Source organism: Epinephelus lanceolatus, chromosome 1, assembly GCF_041903045.1.
Source record: "Epinephelus lanceolatus isolate andai-2023 chromosome 1, ASM4190304v1, whole genome shotgun sequence".
In the NCBI taxonomy this organism is placed as follows: domain Eukaryota; kingdom Metazoa; phylum Chordata; class Actinopteri; order Perciformes; family Serranidae; genus Epinephelus; species Epinephelus lanceolatus.
The window spans coordinates 2,481,637-2,497,206 of NC_135734.1; the positions used below are offsets into that span (position 1 = coordinate 2,481,637).

The following is a 15,570-nucleotide window of genomic DNA, read 5'->3' on the forward strand; positions in this document are numbered from 1 at the left end:
AACAGCGTGCATTGACGGACAGAGTAAAATGTCGGCAGTGTGGCGATAAACAGTAACGGCGAATCCCGCCGGTTGTGGGTTGAACGGGGGTCACGGACACGGACAGGAATACGTATTCCTGTCAAATACGGCGGCGCATGATAACGGCTTACCTGCGAAGAAGTCCGTCTCCAGGTGAATAACTTGCTGTCATGACTGCCCAAAAGTACCTGAACAGCCGAGCCATTGCGGCACACCGTATGTGGCGTATCAGAGGAGAAACTTTAGGGACTGTTCTTTACTTATGAAGGGACTTGTCAGGGGAGGAGGGTGGCTGGTTGATTTTTATTTCATTTATTTGTTTTATTTTGATCTCCCCTATGTTAATCACTTATTGATGCTGTTTTTGAAGTATGAATAAGTCAATAAGTAATTTATTCCATTGAAATATCATTGATGTATTATAGAAAAGTGATTTATCTTTTTATAAATGACAAAAGGCACATCTGCCTCATTTTCGCTGTGGTATCCTGATACTACTCAGAACCATGATACTTTCACTGGTATTGTACCGTGGGTCCCAATTGAGGGACCCTGCTGCTGAAAAAAAATCCTAGAGGAAACACTGTACTGTATATTGTGTCGTCCTGGGCAACATGGAATCTATACCAGCCCATTTTGATGATGTGCAATATAGCCTACTAATACTAATATGGAGTAGCACTTTTCATTAATTAACATGTTTATCCCTTAAAGCTCTCTCCCCGCTGGTTCTGAAGTACACTGGTAGTATGCTAGCAGTATGTGTGTGTGTGTGTGTGTGTGTGTGCGTGCATGTGTGTGATCTCATGGTAAACATCCTAGCCTACATAAATTACTTACCCTGCCATGCAATTGCAATGAGCTGCAATGACTTCTCCATCCTCCTTCGCAATAATCCAGGTCTTCAGAGGTGTTTCGCTTGATCTCTGAGAGTGGTTTACCTTGAAACATAAACGACTGTCAGGCTACCATCGTCGTTAAGATGTGTAGCATGTTTGTTGACATTATAGCCGCTACTACTAGCTGCTAGCATCTTAACACATAAAACAATATAAGAACAAACACTCACCCTGGCGAAGACCAAACGATAATCATCGTGGAGTGGTTTGGTACCGAGGTTGTGGACCCACCCACTGACAAAAAAGTTAAATGCCTCCAGACTTTTATAGGCTTTCATCTGCTGTCTGGTGTAGTATGATGTCTGAAGGATCAGATAGTTTGTGATATCAACAGCCTCGATTTTTAAGTTCTGTCAAAAACTCACTCATCTTCATGAGATATGGGTCACGTCCAACATATTTGTTAATTAATTGCTTGTATCTTTGTCTTGAAACTGGATCTAAATCCGTGCAATACGGACTGTCTGCAACGGTTTCGTCCATAAAGGTATTCTCCATTTTTACTTCCTGCCCTCCATCTGAAATCGCACTGCCTTCACGCGTCATCATAATCACGTGACTGAAACCCAGCAATTCAACTTCAAAATTCTCAAATGAAATTACAATAGAATTGTTTTATCCTAACAAAATATATGTTCATCACATGTTGACAGTACAAATAAACATGAAATTAGTATTAAACTGCTTTAGCTTAATTAGTGTCAATACAAAATAACATCTCATATATTAAACATTAAACCAATAAATTTCACCACCCTGCTGAAAAAAACAGCTTAGACCAGCTTAGGCTGGTCAAGCTGGTCTTAGCTGGTTTGATTGTTTGATGGTTTTAGCTAGGTTTTGGTCAGCTGGTCTTAACTGGTCTTGGCTGGTCTGATCAAGCTGGTCTTAGCTGGTTAGGCTGGTCTTGGCTGGTCGGGCTGGTCTTGGCTGGCTGGGCTGGTCTTGGCTGGTCAGACTAGCAGGTCGGGCTGGTCTTAGCTGGTCAGGCTGGTCTTAGCTGGTCAGGATGGTGTAAGCTGGTAAGGCTGATCACCAATTAGGCTACCGCAATTCAAATAATCCGAGCACACCTCAACATTAGAATATTTATTTATTAATAATTATTCAAGTTAAAAAAACAATTAATTAATTAAGAAAAATTAACTGAAAAAAAAGATAAGAAAAAAGATTGAAAACAGGTTTTTAATGTTCCCGTTTATTCTAAAACACATTCTGGAAACATTTCACAAAAGCTTGAAGCTACCAGTATCTTTGTCAGCATGTTAAACTACCAGGTCTGTCATCCCCACAAACATTCTGTCAACATTTCACACTGACAGCAAAAGTTAGTAAACATTTCACAAAATGACAGCTTTAAAGTACCAAGTCCATTAGCTTTAAACTACCAGGTCTGTCATCTCCACAAACATTATGTAAATATTTCACAAAATGACAACTTTAAACTACAGTACCAGGTCTGTCATAGCTTTAAACTACCAGGTCTGTCATCCCCAAATCACGAAAAGGTTTCACAAACAAAATAACATTGGGGGGGAACATTTGGGGGGGGGGGGAGGGGGTACCCTATTTTTCTCTTTGTGTCCTTGTGATGCCCTCCCGCTCTGGAGCACAACGCAGCCACTTTTTAACGGTATTGCTCAAGTCTAGGTAGGATAGTTTGCGGTCAAACTGTCGAGCAGCAGCTGAAAGAGATGAGATATAAATAAATAAATGAATACATTTATATCAGTGTGCTGAACAAACATATTTACTGAACATGATTGTGATAAACTGTGCTTTTATTTTCATTTTTAGGATGCCAACTTTAAATGTGGCCAGGTACTATAGACGAAAACTAGCCTTTTGGCTAATTCTGGCATGTTTACAGTTTTGTTTATTAACATGCACTGTCCCTGTCAAATAAATGAATAAAAAATAAAATTAAAATAAATGATTGACAGATTTAGTGTCTGAGATTTTTGGCAGCTGTAATAATTAATGTAGTGTCTTTAGGTTGGATTTTGTGTTTCTTTGTATTTGTCTAATATTATAATTTCCTCTTACTTGAAAATATGCCACTCTGCTGTACAAATCCATAATCCGCGAATAGTCATTAACTACAAACACCACCTCCCTAAATTTAACCCAGTCAGGGAATACACAGGAATCTTAACGTTAATTTCAATACCTCACCGCCACTTTGAGCTGTAACCGTTTACATCAGTGAAACCTTTAACTTAACAGTTTTAGTTTGTGATAAAGACTATAGACCACTATTATACAACAGAATTCAAATAGGCTGGGAGAATAAATCAAAGGCAAAGTTTATTTTACTTTTTTTTTTTTTAATTCGTGATATGCCCTGAGAGCGCCAGAGTGTACTTTGTGTGCTCTCTGGTCTTTTGAAAAGTCGTTTGTGCCTCTGAATTTTTGCCCGAGTGCGCTCTGGCACACATAATAGTTGTTTTTTAATAAAACAAATAAATTCACGCACTTACACAATGTTTTTGAGGACTCAAACTCTTTAGACAGCTAATTCAGAAAAATACCTTCAAAATTTAAGACCTCTTTAAGTTGTGATAAGACTTTTTAATACTTTAAGGGTCTTAATTTCCCCAAAATTGATTTATCAACTTTTAATACTTTGCAAAACCCCGCGGACCTCCTGCCAGTAAACCATTTTCAGGTGAGCAAACATACCAAACATGCAGCCTTGCATCACTGTTTGACTGAATGGCTGCTTGTTTCCTTTGCCAGCCCAGCTGAAATGACAGGCCAGGGAGTTGGTCAAGGCAGGTGACAGCATCCGTCTGATCATAGAGTCTGATGAGGTGCCCCCAACCAAAGCCAAGCGAGCAATCTAGAGATGAGAGAGAGAAGTGGTTGTCATCATGATGCTGCCCACACAGGAATCCTTTTATTTTTGCATCAAGAATCATTTTATCATTGAATCATGGCCCTCTCAATCAGAATAGAATAGAAATGTATTTATTTAAAACAGGGACAATGCACAAATAAACATTAATCTTGTAGGAACAAGAAAAGATGCCAGGTTATAGCAGCTTTGCTAATTTCCACCCATAGTCCCTAGGCAGGTAAGGAAGGAATTGAATCGTGAGGTACCCAGAGATTCCCACCCTTAGCTCATACTGGGCTGTGATATATGAAGTTGTTTCCTATGTTTATGTTTTTTTTCCTATGATACTGTACAGGCAGTAGATTGTGTTAAGTATACTGCAGTTCAGTTTGTCAAATAAATTACCATGCTTTGACAAACTGATTCATTCTTCAGTGATGATTCTGCCTCATTGAAGTTGTCTTCATTCATGATCGGCAGGTCAATGGGAGTCATCTCAAGGGTTGTGCCTGGCGCTGGTCCCCTGTGACCACCTGGAGTAAATCTGGCATCTGCCAGTTCACTTTTGATGAACTGCACATCTCTTGACATTTCCTTTACTACCACTACTACTTCAGCGAGCATTGTGGTCATCTTCTCGATGGAAAGGTCTTTAAAAAAAAAAAAAAAAAGAAAAGAAAAAAAAAGAAAATTGTTAGTAAGAGAGAAAGTAAAACTTGCAAATTACTAAGGAATTACACAATTTGAAATAGACGTGCCTTTCAAAAGCTGCCTGGTGTACTGACTTTGACCTTGCATCTGTGTGCTTAACACCTAGTATAAAACAAGCATCCACGCACCTTAATCACTGCACACATTGAAAGGCATTATTTAACTTCAAGTCTGCCATGGCCACCCACATATAATCCCCACCTCAGCCCACTTTAGTTTTGATCACAAAAAACATTTCTATACATATTTTAGTTCCCTCTTAAGATGTCTGGAGATAGGAAAAACAAAGGTTCCAACAGATACACAAAAACAAGACTAATCTAATTTGTTCAAATAATTTTATTTTACATGCTCTAAATTAATAAATTGTGGTTATTAGTGAGGAGTTCTATCACATACCATTTTGTGGATGTTGAGGGCGACTGTGGGGGGTGTATTGCCTCGAACTGGATCCTGCTATATCTGTTGGGAGATATATATATATACACTGCTCAAAAAAATAAAGGGAACACTAAAATAACACATCCCAGATCTGAATGAATGAAAAATTCTTATTAAATACTTTGTTCTTTACATAGTTGAATGTGCTGACAACAAAATCACACAAAAATTATCAATGGAAATCAAATTTATTAACCCATGGAGGTCTGGATTTGGAGTCACACTCAAAATTAAAGTGGAAAAACACACTACAGGCTGATCCAACTTTGATGTAATGTCCTTAAAACAAGTCAAAATGAGGCTCAGTAGTGTGTGTGGCCTCCACGTGCCTGTATGACCTCCCTACAACGCCTGGGCATGCTCCTGATGAGGTGGCGGATGGTCTCCTGAGGGATCTCCTCCCAGACCTGGACTAAAGCATCCGCCAACTCCTGGACAGTCTGTGGTGCAACGTGGCGTTGGTGGATGGAGCGAGACATGATGTCCCAGATGTGCTCAATTGGATTCAGGTCTGGGGAACGGGCGGGCCAGTCCATAGCATCAATGCCTTCGTCTTGCAGGAAGTGCTGACACACTCCAGCCACATGAGGTCTAGCATTGTCTTGCATTAGGAGGAACCCAGGGCCAACCGCACCAGGATATCGTCTCACAATGGGTCTGAGGATCTCATCTCTGTACCTAATGGCAGTCAGGCTATCTCTGGTGAGCACATGGAGGGCTGTGCGGCGCCCCAAAGAAATGCCACCCCATACCATTACTGACCCACTGCCAAACCGGTCATGCTGGAGGATGTTGCAGGCAGCAGAACGTTCTCCGCGGCGTCTCCAGACTCTGTCACATCTGTCACATGTGCTCAGTGTGAACCTGCTTTCATCTGTGAAGAGCACAGGGCGCCAGTGGCGAATTTGCCAATCTTGGTGTTCTCTGGCAAATGCCAAACATCCTGCACGGTGTTGGGCTGTAAGCACAACCTCCACCTGTGGACGTCGGGCCCTCATACCACCCTCATGGAGTCTGTTTCTGACCGTTTTAGCAGACACATGCACATTTGTGGCCTGCTGGAGGTCATTTTGCAGGGCTCTGGCAGTGCTCCTCCTGTTCCTCCTTGCACAAAGGCGGAGGTAGCGGTCCTGCTGCTGGGTTGTTGCCCTCCTACGGCCTCCTCCACGTCTCCTGATGTACTGGCCTGTCTCCTGGTAGCACCTCCATGCTCTGGACACTACGCTGACAGACACAGCAAACCTTCTTGCCACAGCTCGCATTGATGTGCCATCCTGGATGAGCTGCACTACCTGAGCCACTTGTGTGGGTTGTAGACTCCGTCTCATGCTACAACTAGAGTGAAAGCACCGCCAGCATTCAAAAGTGACCAAAACATCAGCCAGAAAGCATAGGAACTGAGAAGTGGTCTGTGGTCACCACCTGCAGAACCACTCCTTTATTGGGGGTGTCTTGCTAATTGCCTATAATTTCCACCTGTTGTCTATTCCATTTGCACAACAGCATGTGAAATTGATTGTCAATCAGTGTTGCTTCTTAAGTGGACAGTTTGATTTCACAGAAGTGTGATTGACTTGGAGTTACATTGTGTTGTTTAAGTGTTCCCTTTATTTTTTTGAGCAGTGTATATATATATATATATATATATATATATATATATATATATATATATATATATATATATATATATATATATATATATATATCCAAATTGTTTACTTGGCTGTAACTTCTGCTCCTGTTGGAAGTGGCTTGTATTGGAGGCTGAAAGAAAAACAGAATGGGTTAATTTTTTATGTTGCAATACCACAAAAAATAATTGCGGCAATAAAGAGATTTATCTGACAAAATCAATGTAATGTAATCAATGTAAATCAGTGTCCAGTGCCAGTGAATTGCTTTTTACTGTTTTAATTTGCTATACACATATCATTATGGCCTCATGTGATTTTTCATCAGCATTTTAGTAGCATGTAGTCACAGTAGTAATGAACAAACAAAACAAATATAAACTGAAAATAGAATAAACGTAAAATAAAGCAAAAACATCTGCTGTTTTTTCACTTTCCTCCATAAATTAAATCACACTACTGACATCAAAATACTGAGTGACAGTTAGAAAGACTTAAGACATTCAAAACACAGACAATCTTATGCGAAAATTGATTTTTCAATCATGTAATAGTTTTTTTTATATTATGTTGAAAATAACCGTTAGTTTTATACCACATTTAGGCTATTTCATGTATGAAAATGCAGTATACAGTTGTTTTAAATTATGTGTGGTTTTTATTATAATTTTATTTTATTCTATTTATTCCATTTATTTATTTCACTTGTTACAAATTTCAGAGGACCCCATTTGAATTCCAGGCGACCCCACGTGGGGTCCCGACCCCAAGTTTGAAACACACTATCCTACAGTAACCTTAGCACAGGGCGTCCTCACCGGTCCTCACTGCTATCTTAGAAAGCATAAAGGTTCATTCTCACTGCCGCGATACGGAAATGTGGGACGGATTTGCGGAATATTTGCGCAGCGCTTTTCCGCGCTCAAACCACACACACAGGCGCGGTACGGACACGGTGTGGAATTTCGCGTTGTTGTGTTCCAAGTCCGCGCAGTGTGAACAGGTGTGGGTGAACATGGATTTGAGAAGTAGTAGCAGCAGCAGCAGCGAGCTAGCAAGCTAACGTTTAACAAGTGTCAACATCAGCTTTCCTCCGCGCTCCTCTCTGCTGGTCTCACCGACACTTCAGCACCCGTTCTGGGATACACAGTGTCGGCCCGCCCCGCCTGACCTCCGTGCTCCTCTCCGCTCCTCTCCCAGACACTTGAGCACACGTCCAGGGCCCCGGAGGTCAGGCCGGGGGGCCGCGGGACCACGGGTGGCAGCTCCGGGCACTTCCACTTTAACCCAAAACGAGTGCTCACGATAACCAGATGAGCAGATAACGTCAACTAGGGAAAATAAAATGAAAACACCACAGTTGTAGCCTGTTAGCATAACATGAGCTAAACCGCTAAACTAGCTAACAGCTACCGAAAGATAACGTTAGTTGGTGGGGACATGTGCTAAGCTATATACACCCAGTCGTGCCTCGCCACTCACCAGGAACCTCTTTTAACGGTCACAGAAGAAACAACAAAGCTATTTTCTGCCAGTTTATTCCAGTTAGCTTACCTGAAACCAACTGCGATGAGATGCTGTGTGCTGCGAGCTCAGTTCCGAACAAACATCGCGGAGATGAAATCCCGCCTCTGCGGCGACTTCCGTATGTGGGCAGACATTCTACGGCACTGGGCCGACCCAAAGCCGACGTAACAGAGACGTTTGATGAGCTGGGACAAAAGAGTATTAAATTTAAAGATATCCGCCCATGCGGCCGACGCTTGTCAGACGTTATAAATTCAGGGCCGAGGTGTGATCCTCAGGCCGACGTCGGCCAGATGTATGTGTGCTATCTGGGAAGTTATCGTTAGCCAAAATGCACTGTTAGCTAAAACTGATGTGGCTAAACTGATGCTGTATGCTCGAAATGTGCCAGGTAACGTTAAAACAAAACGTTAAAAAAATTTATAAACTCCGTTAAGCACAAAAGCGGCAGTTATCATTCGTAGAATCAATAAAATCAGTAATATTCCCAACTTACTTGAGCAGTAGCCGAGCATGGGCAAAGGGGAGGAGGAGGAAAATGGCTGCTTCTTCTTCTTGGCAAACGGAACGGCAAACCCAGCTCCTTCTTGGCGGCTGTTTAACGTTACCTGGGATGTACCATTTCACTAGGTTTAAAGTTTGGAGTGTTGGGCTGTTCCACTCCTTGCTGTCACTGTTCAAAAGCACCTTTTAGATGTCTGTCATTATAAATTACACACAAACCTTCAGAAGACTTTAACATAGTAAAAAGGTACGTCCACAGCAAAAGGTGCTTAAATTAAAATGTATGAGACCCCCCCCCCCCCCACCCTCTCATTATATGGTCTCACCTAGTTCAGTCTATGATTGAAACAGCATTAGTAAAACAATATTGATTCAGTGTTGGCATTTCAATCTACAATCTCAACCATCATACAATGTGGATTCAATGATATATTTTCAACATCAAAATCAACCTTTTTGACCATAACTCAATGTTGATTTAACATCTTTTGCTATCTGGGAATGTTGATCTGGAAACAGTGATAATTAAGGATGCATCACTGCTACTGTTGTCATTTTGATCCTTAAAGGCAAATACCAACATTTTGGGAAATTAGCTTGTTCAAAACCTTTAAAATCGCTAGCTAGCTCATTTAACATTGAACCAGCTAGTTGACTTGCTTTCTTCCTTAAAAGTGCCAAAATGCACTGATGGTACTATGTCAGTGTAGCTTACTCTGCAAAAGTTATTAGACAAGCTAATTTCCCCAAATGTTGGTTTTCTCCTGGCTCTTTTAGTGTTATTATTGTGTTAAATAGAAAATAAATAAATAAATGAATAAAATAAAAAATAAAATAAAATAAATAAATAAAATGCCCGGCCTGTATTTCCAAATTTACACATATGTCAGTCTGGCTCACATGTGAAAGTATCTGCTGTCAGAATGGCTGTTGCGCAAAAGGCCTATAGGCTTAAATTGTTTTGGTTATCTATCTATAAAGCAAGAAGCGCCTGTGTGTCTGTCTGTGGCTCGCATCTCTCTGACTGTTTGTCAGATTGGCCTAAGCTTTCGGATATGGCTTGTGCATGGCACAATGGTGTGCATCCTTTATTTTGAAGTTTTTTGGTTGAAGTTTTTTGGATTATATATGAACACAAAGACTTTTGGGTTAATGTATCAAGTTATTTCCTCCAAGTTGGTGCTCACCAAGAATGTCTGCAATTTTTGCTGTGTCCAGTTGTAATTTGACTTTTCCTTTGAAGGCATTGGAGTGTCTGCCAGTCACACTCGAGCCCATCCTCCCAGGTGATTTTAGGTGACCTCTAGGTAGATGCAACACAGTTCCAGCTGCCATATTTTAACACTTTGGCCACAGAAAAAATACACTAATGGGCGGGGATCAGCTCAGGAGTACTGCTTCTAGTGTTGGAACATGGAATCGATTTATTGTCACATTTTACAGATTGTCCCTACAATGTGTGGTCAACTATAAATACAAATATTGACAATCTGGTAGTTGACAATATGATAATCTACCAAACTATTGTTTTCATTTGACAATCGCAGCAGTCTGGTTGGTGCAGTAACACTTAAGCTACTTACTCAATCCAATTGGAAAGACTGTGGCACATGTAATAAAGGAACATTGACAGTATTCAGGCATTGCTATTGGAAATAGTGTTAGCTAGGGGGGATTGTTGGCAAGCTCAGGGGAGGCTGCTTTTGCTGGTTGAGCCTGGGGGAAAAGATGTTCAGGACTCTTCGGTCGTGAGGCGCTACCACCAGCCCTAATTCATGTGAGATTCATCAGGTGGGTGGTAGATAGTGTCTTTTAGGATTTAGATTAATTTACAGCAGCACCCTACCTTCTTAGCGTAACATGGCTGGTTGACGAGTCTGGTCCAGCTTTGCCAGCCTGTTCAACCATCTTATTCCATCAACCATTTTATACCATCTTAAACCATCAACCAGCCTTTTCAACCAGCTCAGACCATCAACCAGTTAACACCATCTAAAACCATCAACCACCCTATTCAACCAGCTTAGACCATTAACCAGCCAAAACCATCAACCAGCCTACTGAACCAGCTAAGACCAGCTAAAACCATCAACCAGCCTATTGAACCAGCTAAGACCAGCTAAAACCATCAACCAGCTAAAACCATCAACCACCCTATTCTACCAGCTAAGACCATCTGAAACCATCATCCAACCTGTTCAACCAGCTAAGACCATCTAAAACCATCAACCAGCTAAACCCACTAAGACCATCTAAAACCATCAACCAGCCAGTTTTACCAGCTAAAACCATCTAAACCCACCAGCTAAGACCATCTAAAACCATCAACCAGCCTGTTAAACCAGCTAAAACCATCTAAAACCATCAACCACCCTAAGCTGGTCTAAGCTGTTTTTTTCAGCAGGGCACTTTTAGAAAAAATGTTAAATATTTTCTGTATTTCTCAGAACCAGTTTCATTAGTTGTGTAAACACCATAAATCTGGCAAATAGGCTACATCTAACAATAACAGTAACTTAAATCTTATAATGCACTTTCATCAGTACAAAAATACTGCTTGACAAATTATTTCTTAATGTAGAAACATATAGAGTAAGATGATTAACACTCTACACATGAATAAATTCCTGTTTGTTTTGTCTGAGTAAAATATACCAAAATATACCATTTTACATTGACTTTCTCTCTTAAAACATCTCACACATCAGCACAAAATAGCTATGTGGCTGAAATAAGAAATGTGCATTTTAGTGTGCTAATACACATATCAAGGTGCTTTCATGACTCAAATAAACACTCAATACTTAACCGAGTAATGGAGATTAAATATAACATTTTCCCCACAGCATTAGTGAACAGCAGCAGCAACTAACATGTCAACAGCCAAAAGATATCTCACCGATTTCTCGTGTGCTCCACTACCTTACCGAGCGACGTCAAGGTTCAGGCACTTTGCTAGATGAGAGGGCGTATGCCTAATATTAGCCATTAGCAACATGTAGCACAGAGCTAGCAGTGTGCGATTAGCAAGCCGCTAAACGGTAAAGGAACGTGATTAACGTTGTATGCAGCCTCAAATCAGCGTCAGACTCCTCCTGGGTCAGATTAAACACGGTACAAGGCTGTATACCTCTAACTTGGGTAGTTTAATTATGAGAAATATCTTTAATATCTGGGTGCTTCTGGTCGCTGCGTGCATGGCTTCTCGCTGCGATCTCCGGGGCAGAAAAGAAAGAGAAAACTACTGCGCGCAAGGTCACTTCCCACAATAGACTGAATTTGGCATCTGATTGGCTGTTGACTGTTCGTATGATACCTGGTTGACAAGCTGCCTTCTATGGAGCTTTATCCCTATCTTTATTCAAGAGAGTGGTCTATCAGTTTGAGAGCATTATTTATTGATTTCACGTTCAAAAACCCTGCCCTCGCACTCAAATCGCCTCTGCTTGCACTTGGATCTACTCTGTTTCTGCTCAAACTGTGTGCACGCACTCAGATACCATGTTGCTTGCACTCAGATATCATGTTGCACGCACTCAGATATCATGTTGCACGCACTCAGATACCATTTGCTCACACAGATTTCCTGCTCGAGCTTCGGCTTTTCTCCTCGCGCTCAAACTGTTTCTGTGCGCTTGTGGAATTTCTGCTCTCAGATTTCTGCCCTGCGCTTGGATTTTTTTGTGTAACAACCCTGTCAAAATCCCCCAACCAATAGAATGCCAGATTTACTGTTGACAAATGAAATGATCCCTGCCTCCTTGTGGGCGCGCTCGCCTTAGTTTTACAGCATCCCGGCCGGGCGGTTACTCTTTAACCGGGTTCATCCACTCACACCCTCCAGGGAAAGCCCTGTAAATTAAATGTTCTTCTCTTGCTTTCTTTACCACTTTTGGAATAAAGGAACTGTTCATTTACACACGTGTGCCATATATATATGATATCTTTAAATTTAATACTCTTTTGTCCCAGCTCATCAAACATCTCTGTTGCATCGGCTTTGGGTCGGCCCAGTGGAGTAGAATATACCCGCCCACATACGGAAGTCGCCACAGAAGGCAGAATTTCATCTCCGCAGTGTTTGTTTGGAACTGAGCTCGCGGGACACAGCATCTCATCGCAGTTGGTTTCAGGTAAGCTAACTGGAATAAATTGGCAGAAAATAGCTTTGTTGTTTATTCTGTGACCGTTAAAAGAGGTTCCTAGTGAGTGGTGAGGCACGACTGGGTGTTTATAGCACAGGTCCCCACCAGCTAATGTTATCTTTTGTTAGCTGTTAGCTAGTTTAGCTCATATTAGCTAACAGGCTACAACTATGGTGTTTTCATTTTATTTTCCCTAGCTGACGTTATCTGCTCATCTGGTTATCGTGAGCACTCGTTTTGGGTTAAAGTGGAAGTGTCCGGAGCTGCCACCCGTGATCCCGGGCAGGGCTCGCGACTTGGAATCCACTCACCTATGGTCCCGCCTGGGCCTGACCTCCGCGGCCTGGACGGATGCTCAAGTGCGGCAGAGGAGCGCGGAGGTCAGGCCGGGCAGGCCAACACTGTGTATCCTAGAACGGGTGCTCAATTGTGGGTGAGAGGAACGGAGAGGACCACGGAGGTCAAATAGTGAAATTTAAGGATGCCTTCAGTATGTTGTTAATGTGATTTTATGGGCAATTTATCAGTTGAGGTCTCCTCCTCTGCAAAGCAAACTGACCCGGTGGCTACAGGTAATAGCGCAGTTTTGAAACCACTATTTCCGAGATGAAGGACTGATTGTTGAGCTGCTGTTAACAGTTAATAGAGTTAACGCTGGATCTCATTATTTAACCGTTCCAACAATAAATTAAGGAGAGTGACGGACCCTTCAATCTGGCTAAAATACAGCTGAAATGCTAAGAAAAATAAAAAATAAAAAAATACAGTGGTGAAGTTGGGATTTGTTTCTTGAAGTTATGTGCTCATCATCTTTTCTGTCTCTTGCAGGCTGCCAGGAGAAGCGGACTGGCCATCAGATATTGTTTGTGGAAATCTGAAAATAAAGTTTGTCAAATTGACTTTTGTCTCTTCATTGTGCACACTTACACACGAAATATGGTAACAGTCAAGCTAGTTTTGAATGTTAGCATTGATTTCTCACATTGAATGGTGAAATAGCCTATTTGTAGTTTGAAAAGTCCAACCTAAATGAATAATGGTCGTAGATAACGAAGCATATGAATACGTTTGAACGTCACGTGGTGGTCATTTTCGATTAAAGGCTGACGACTCAGCGACGTCTTGGCAATGAGCAAACGTTCTCCCTGCTATGTGTTAATGATCTAAACTTGATACATCGGGCCGACATCGGCCAGGTGTGCTATCTGGGGTGAGTGCGGATATAGAGTACAACATCACTGGGACTTGTAACAGTAAAATCACTCCGCTCACAGGTGTTATAAATATAAATACAACCGTTAATTAACCAACTGTCACACTCGCTACATTGACGCAAACTGACACTAGCGTTACACCAAGAAGATGGATATTTTCCCCAAAATTACATTTGAATTAAATTATGAGAGCAGAGGCGATTTGAGTGCGAGGGCAGGGTTTTTGAACGTGAAATCAATAAATAATGCTCTCAAACTGATAGACCACTCTCTTGAATAAAGATAGGGATAAAGCTCCATAGCCTTCAAGTACACCTCAGATTTTACACATTCAACACATATGACTCCTTTTAACAAAATGATGAAATAACTTTCTTTTTAGATTCAAGTTGTCCGTATACATGTCTTCAGTACACCTGACATATATTTATCTACATTTACATGTCACTTTGTGCATTTCTTTTGTGTAAATGAAAAGATTCATAATCACAGTCATTACACTTTTAACTTAGTTAACCTGGTTTTCACCTGGGTTACAAAAGTAAAACTATATGTGTGTGCCGGAACACAATTATTTGGTCACTGTAACCTGCTGCCCAAGTGTATTGTCGGAACAAAGAGTATGATGTTGGCTTCCCATATGCACTAGTTCTGTTGCACTTGAGCAAAGGCGGAGCTCTGTTGCCACTGCTGTTTTTGTCCTGTAGCTAATTTAGTTTTCATACCTTTTTGGTTTCCCTGTTTTTTGCTTCCATTCATCTGTGGTAGTTGATTTGCATTATTTTCTGTCTACAAGGCCGATTCAGTTAGCTCTATCCTGTCTCATTGTTACATTGTCACATTGTTGTTGGGTTATGTGGAGGCCCGTAACAGGTGAAGGAGCTATTTTGCTCTGTTTTGTAAATCTTTATTTTGTAAATTGACGTGGGTGTGTAGTCGACATAATTGGGGGCTTGTGATATTGCTGGGTCTCTTCTGCCAGTTGCAGGATGGTTGGGTTGTTATATCCCTGTAGGTGGTTGGTCACTGGGTGGAGGTTTCCAACTGTCCGGGCCTAACGTGTGTGTGTGTGTGTGTGTGTGTGTGTGTGTCCTCTACATGGAGAGTGGGACATTTCTTTATTGCATGCATTTACTGTGTGTATTAACCCGTGTGTCCCTTTGTCTTGTAGTGCATGTGTAAACCCCCTTCTCCATACTCCTGGTGGTGATTTTCTTTCCCTTCACTCCCATCCTCCTGTGGGTTTCCCTGGCACCCCTCCCCCTGTACCGGTAATGAGCTCAGCTTAGAATATTAACTTTTTAGAGTGTGTTTTAGAGTCTATTTTGTAATAAAGAATCCAATTTTTAACCTTTAGCCTCGATTTCAGCTTCTTTCCCCCAGAAGATAGTTACTTGTGATTTAAATAAAAGTGATTCTATTTTAAAACTAGAAATTCATGTCTCTGCTCCTTTTCTTTCCAAAGAACTTGTGTCTTGCTTGATTTATTCTCTGGGCGAAATTCCCAGAGTGGCGCTGTCAACCTCTTGTATTCTGGGGATATAGTGCCCCGGTTTCATATACAAATATCCATGTTCTAACATTATAACTGTGCATAATCCTTGTTTGTTAGTTGAATGATTTTTTTTCTTCCACTCT

At 41.3% G+C, this 15,570-nt stretch overlaps 1 protein-coding gene across 1 annotated transcript; it reads right to left on the bottom strand.

The window, feature by feature from the left end:
* Positions 1 to 297: 297 nt before the first annotated feature.
* Positions 298 to 8,746, bottom strand: LOC144463640 (uncharacterized). The gene is made up of 7 exons (XM_078168425.1): positions 8,566 to 8,746; positions 8,097 to 8,254; positions 6,631 to 6,675; positions 4,870 to 4,932; positions 4,165 to 4,409; positions 3,603 to 3,762; positions 298 to 2,605 (listed from the first exon to the last, which is right to left on the bottom strand). Exons 5-7 carry the CDS (start codon positions 4,390 to 4,392, stop codon positions 2,487 to 2,489), a joined length of 507 nt encoding a protein of 168 aa, XP_078024551.1. The 5' UTR covers positions 4,393 to 4,409; positions 4,870 to 4,932; positions 6,631 to 6,675; positions 8,097 to 8,254; positions 8,566 to 8,746; the 3' UTR covers positions 298 to 2,486.
* Positions 8,747 to 15,570: the final 6,824 nt, after the last annotated feature.

What these genes read in the sequence shown, in the direction of transcription:
- LOC144463640 (XM_078168425.1), bottom strand. Translation starts at nt 4,392, where the DNA reads ATGACCACAATGCTCGCTGAAGTAGTAGTGGTAGTAAAGGAAATGTCA. An exon ending in AATCAGTTTGTCAAAGCATG is followed by an intron (nt 3,763 to 4,164) that starts GTAATTTATTTG and finishes TCTCATCTCTAG; the next exon opens with ATTGCTCGCTTGGCTTTGGT. An exon ending in GATGCAAGGCTGCATGTTTG is followed by an intron (nt 2,606 to 3,602) that starts GTATGTTTGCTC and finishes CATCTCTTTCAG; the next exon opens with CTGCTGCTCGACAGTTTGAC.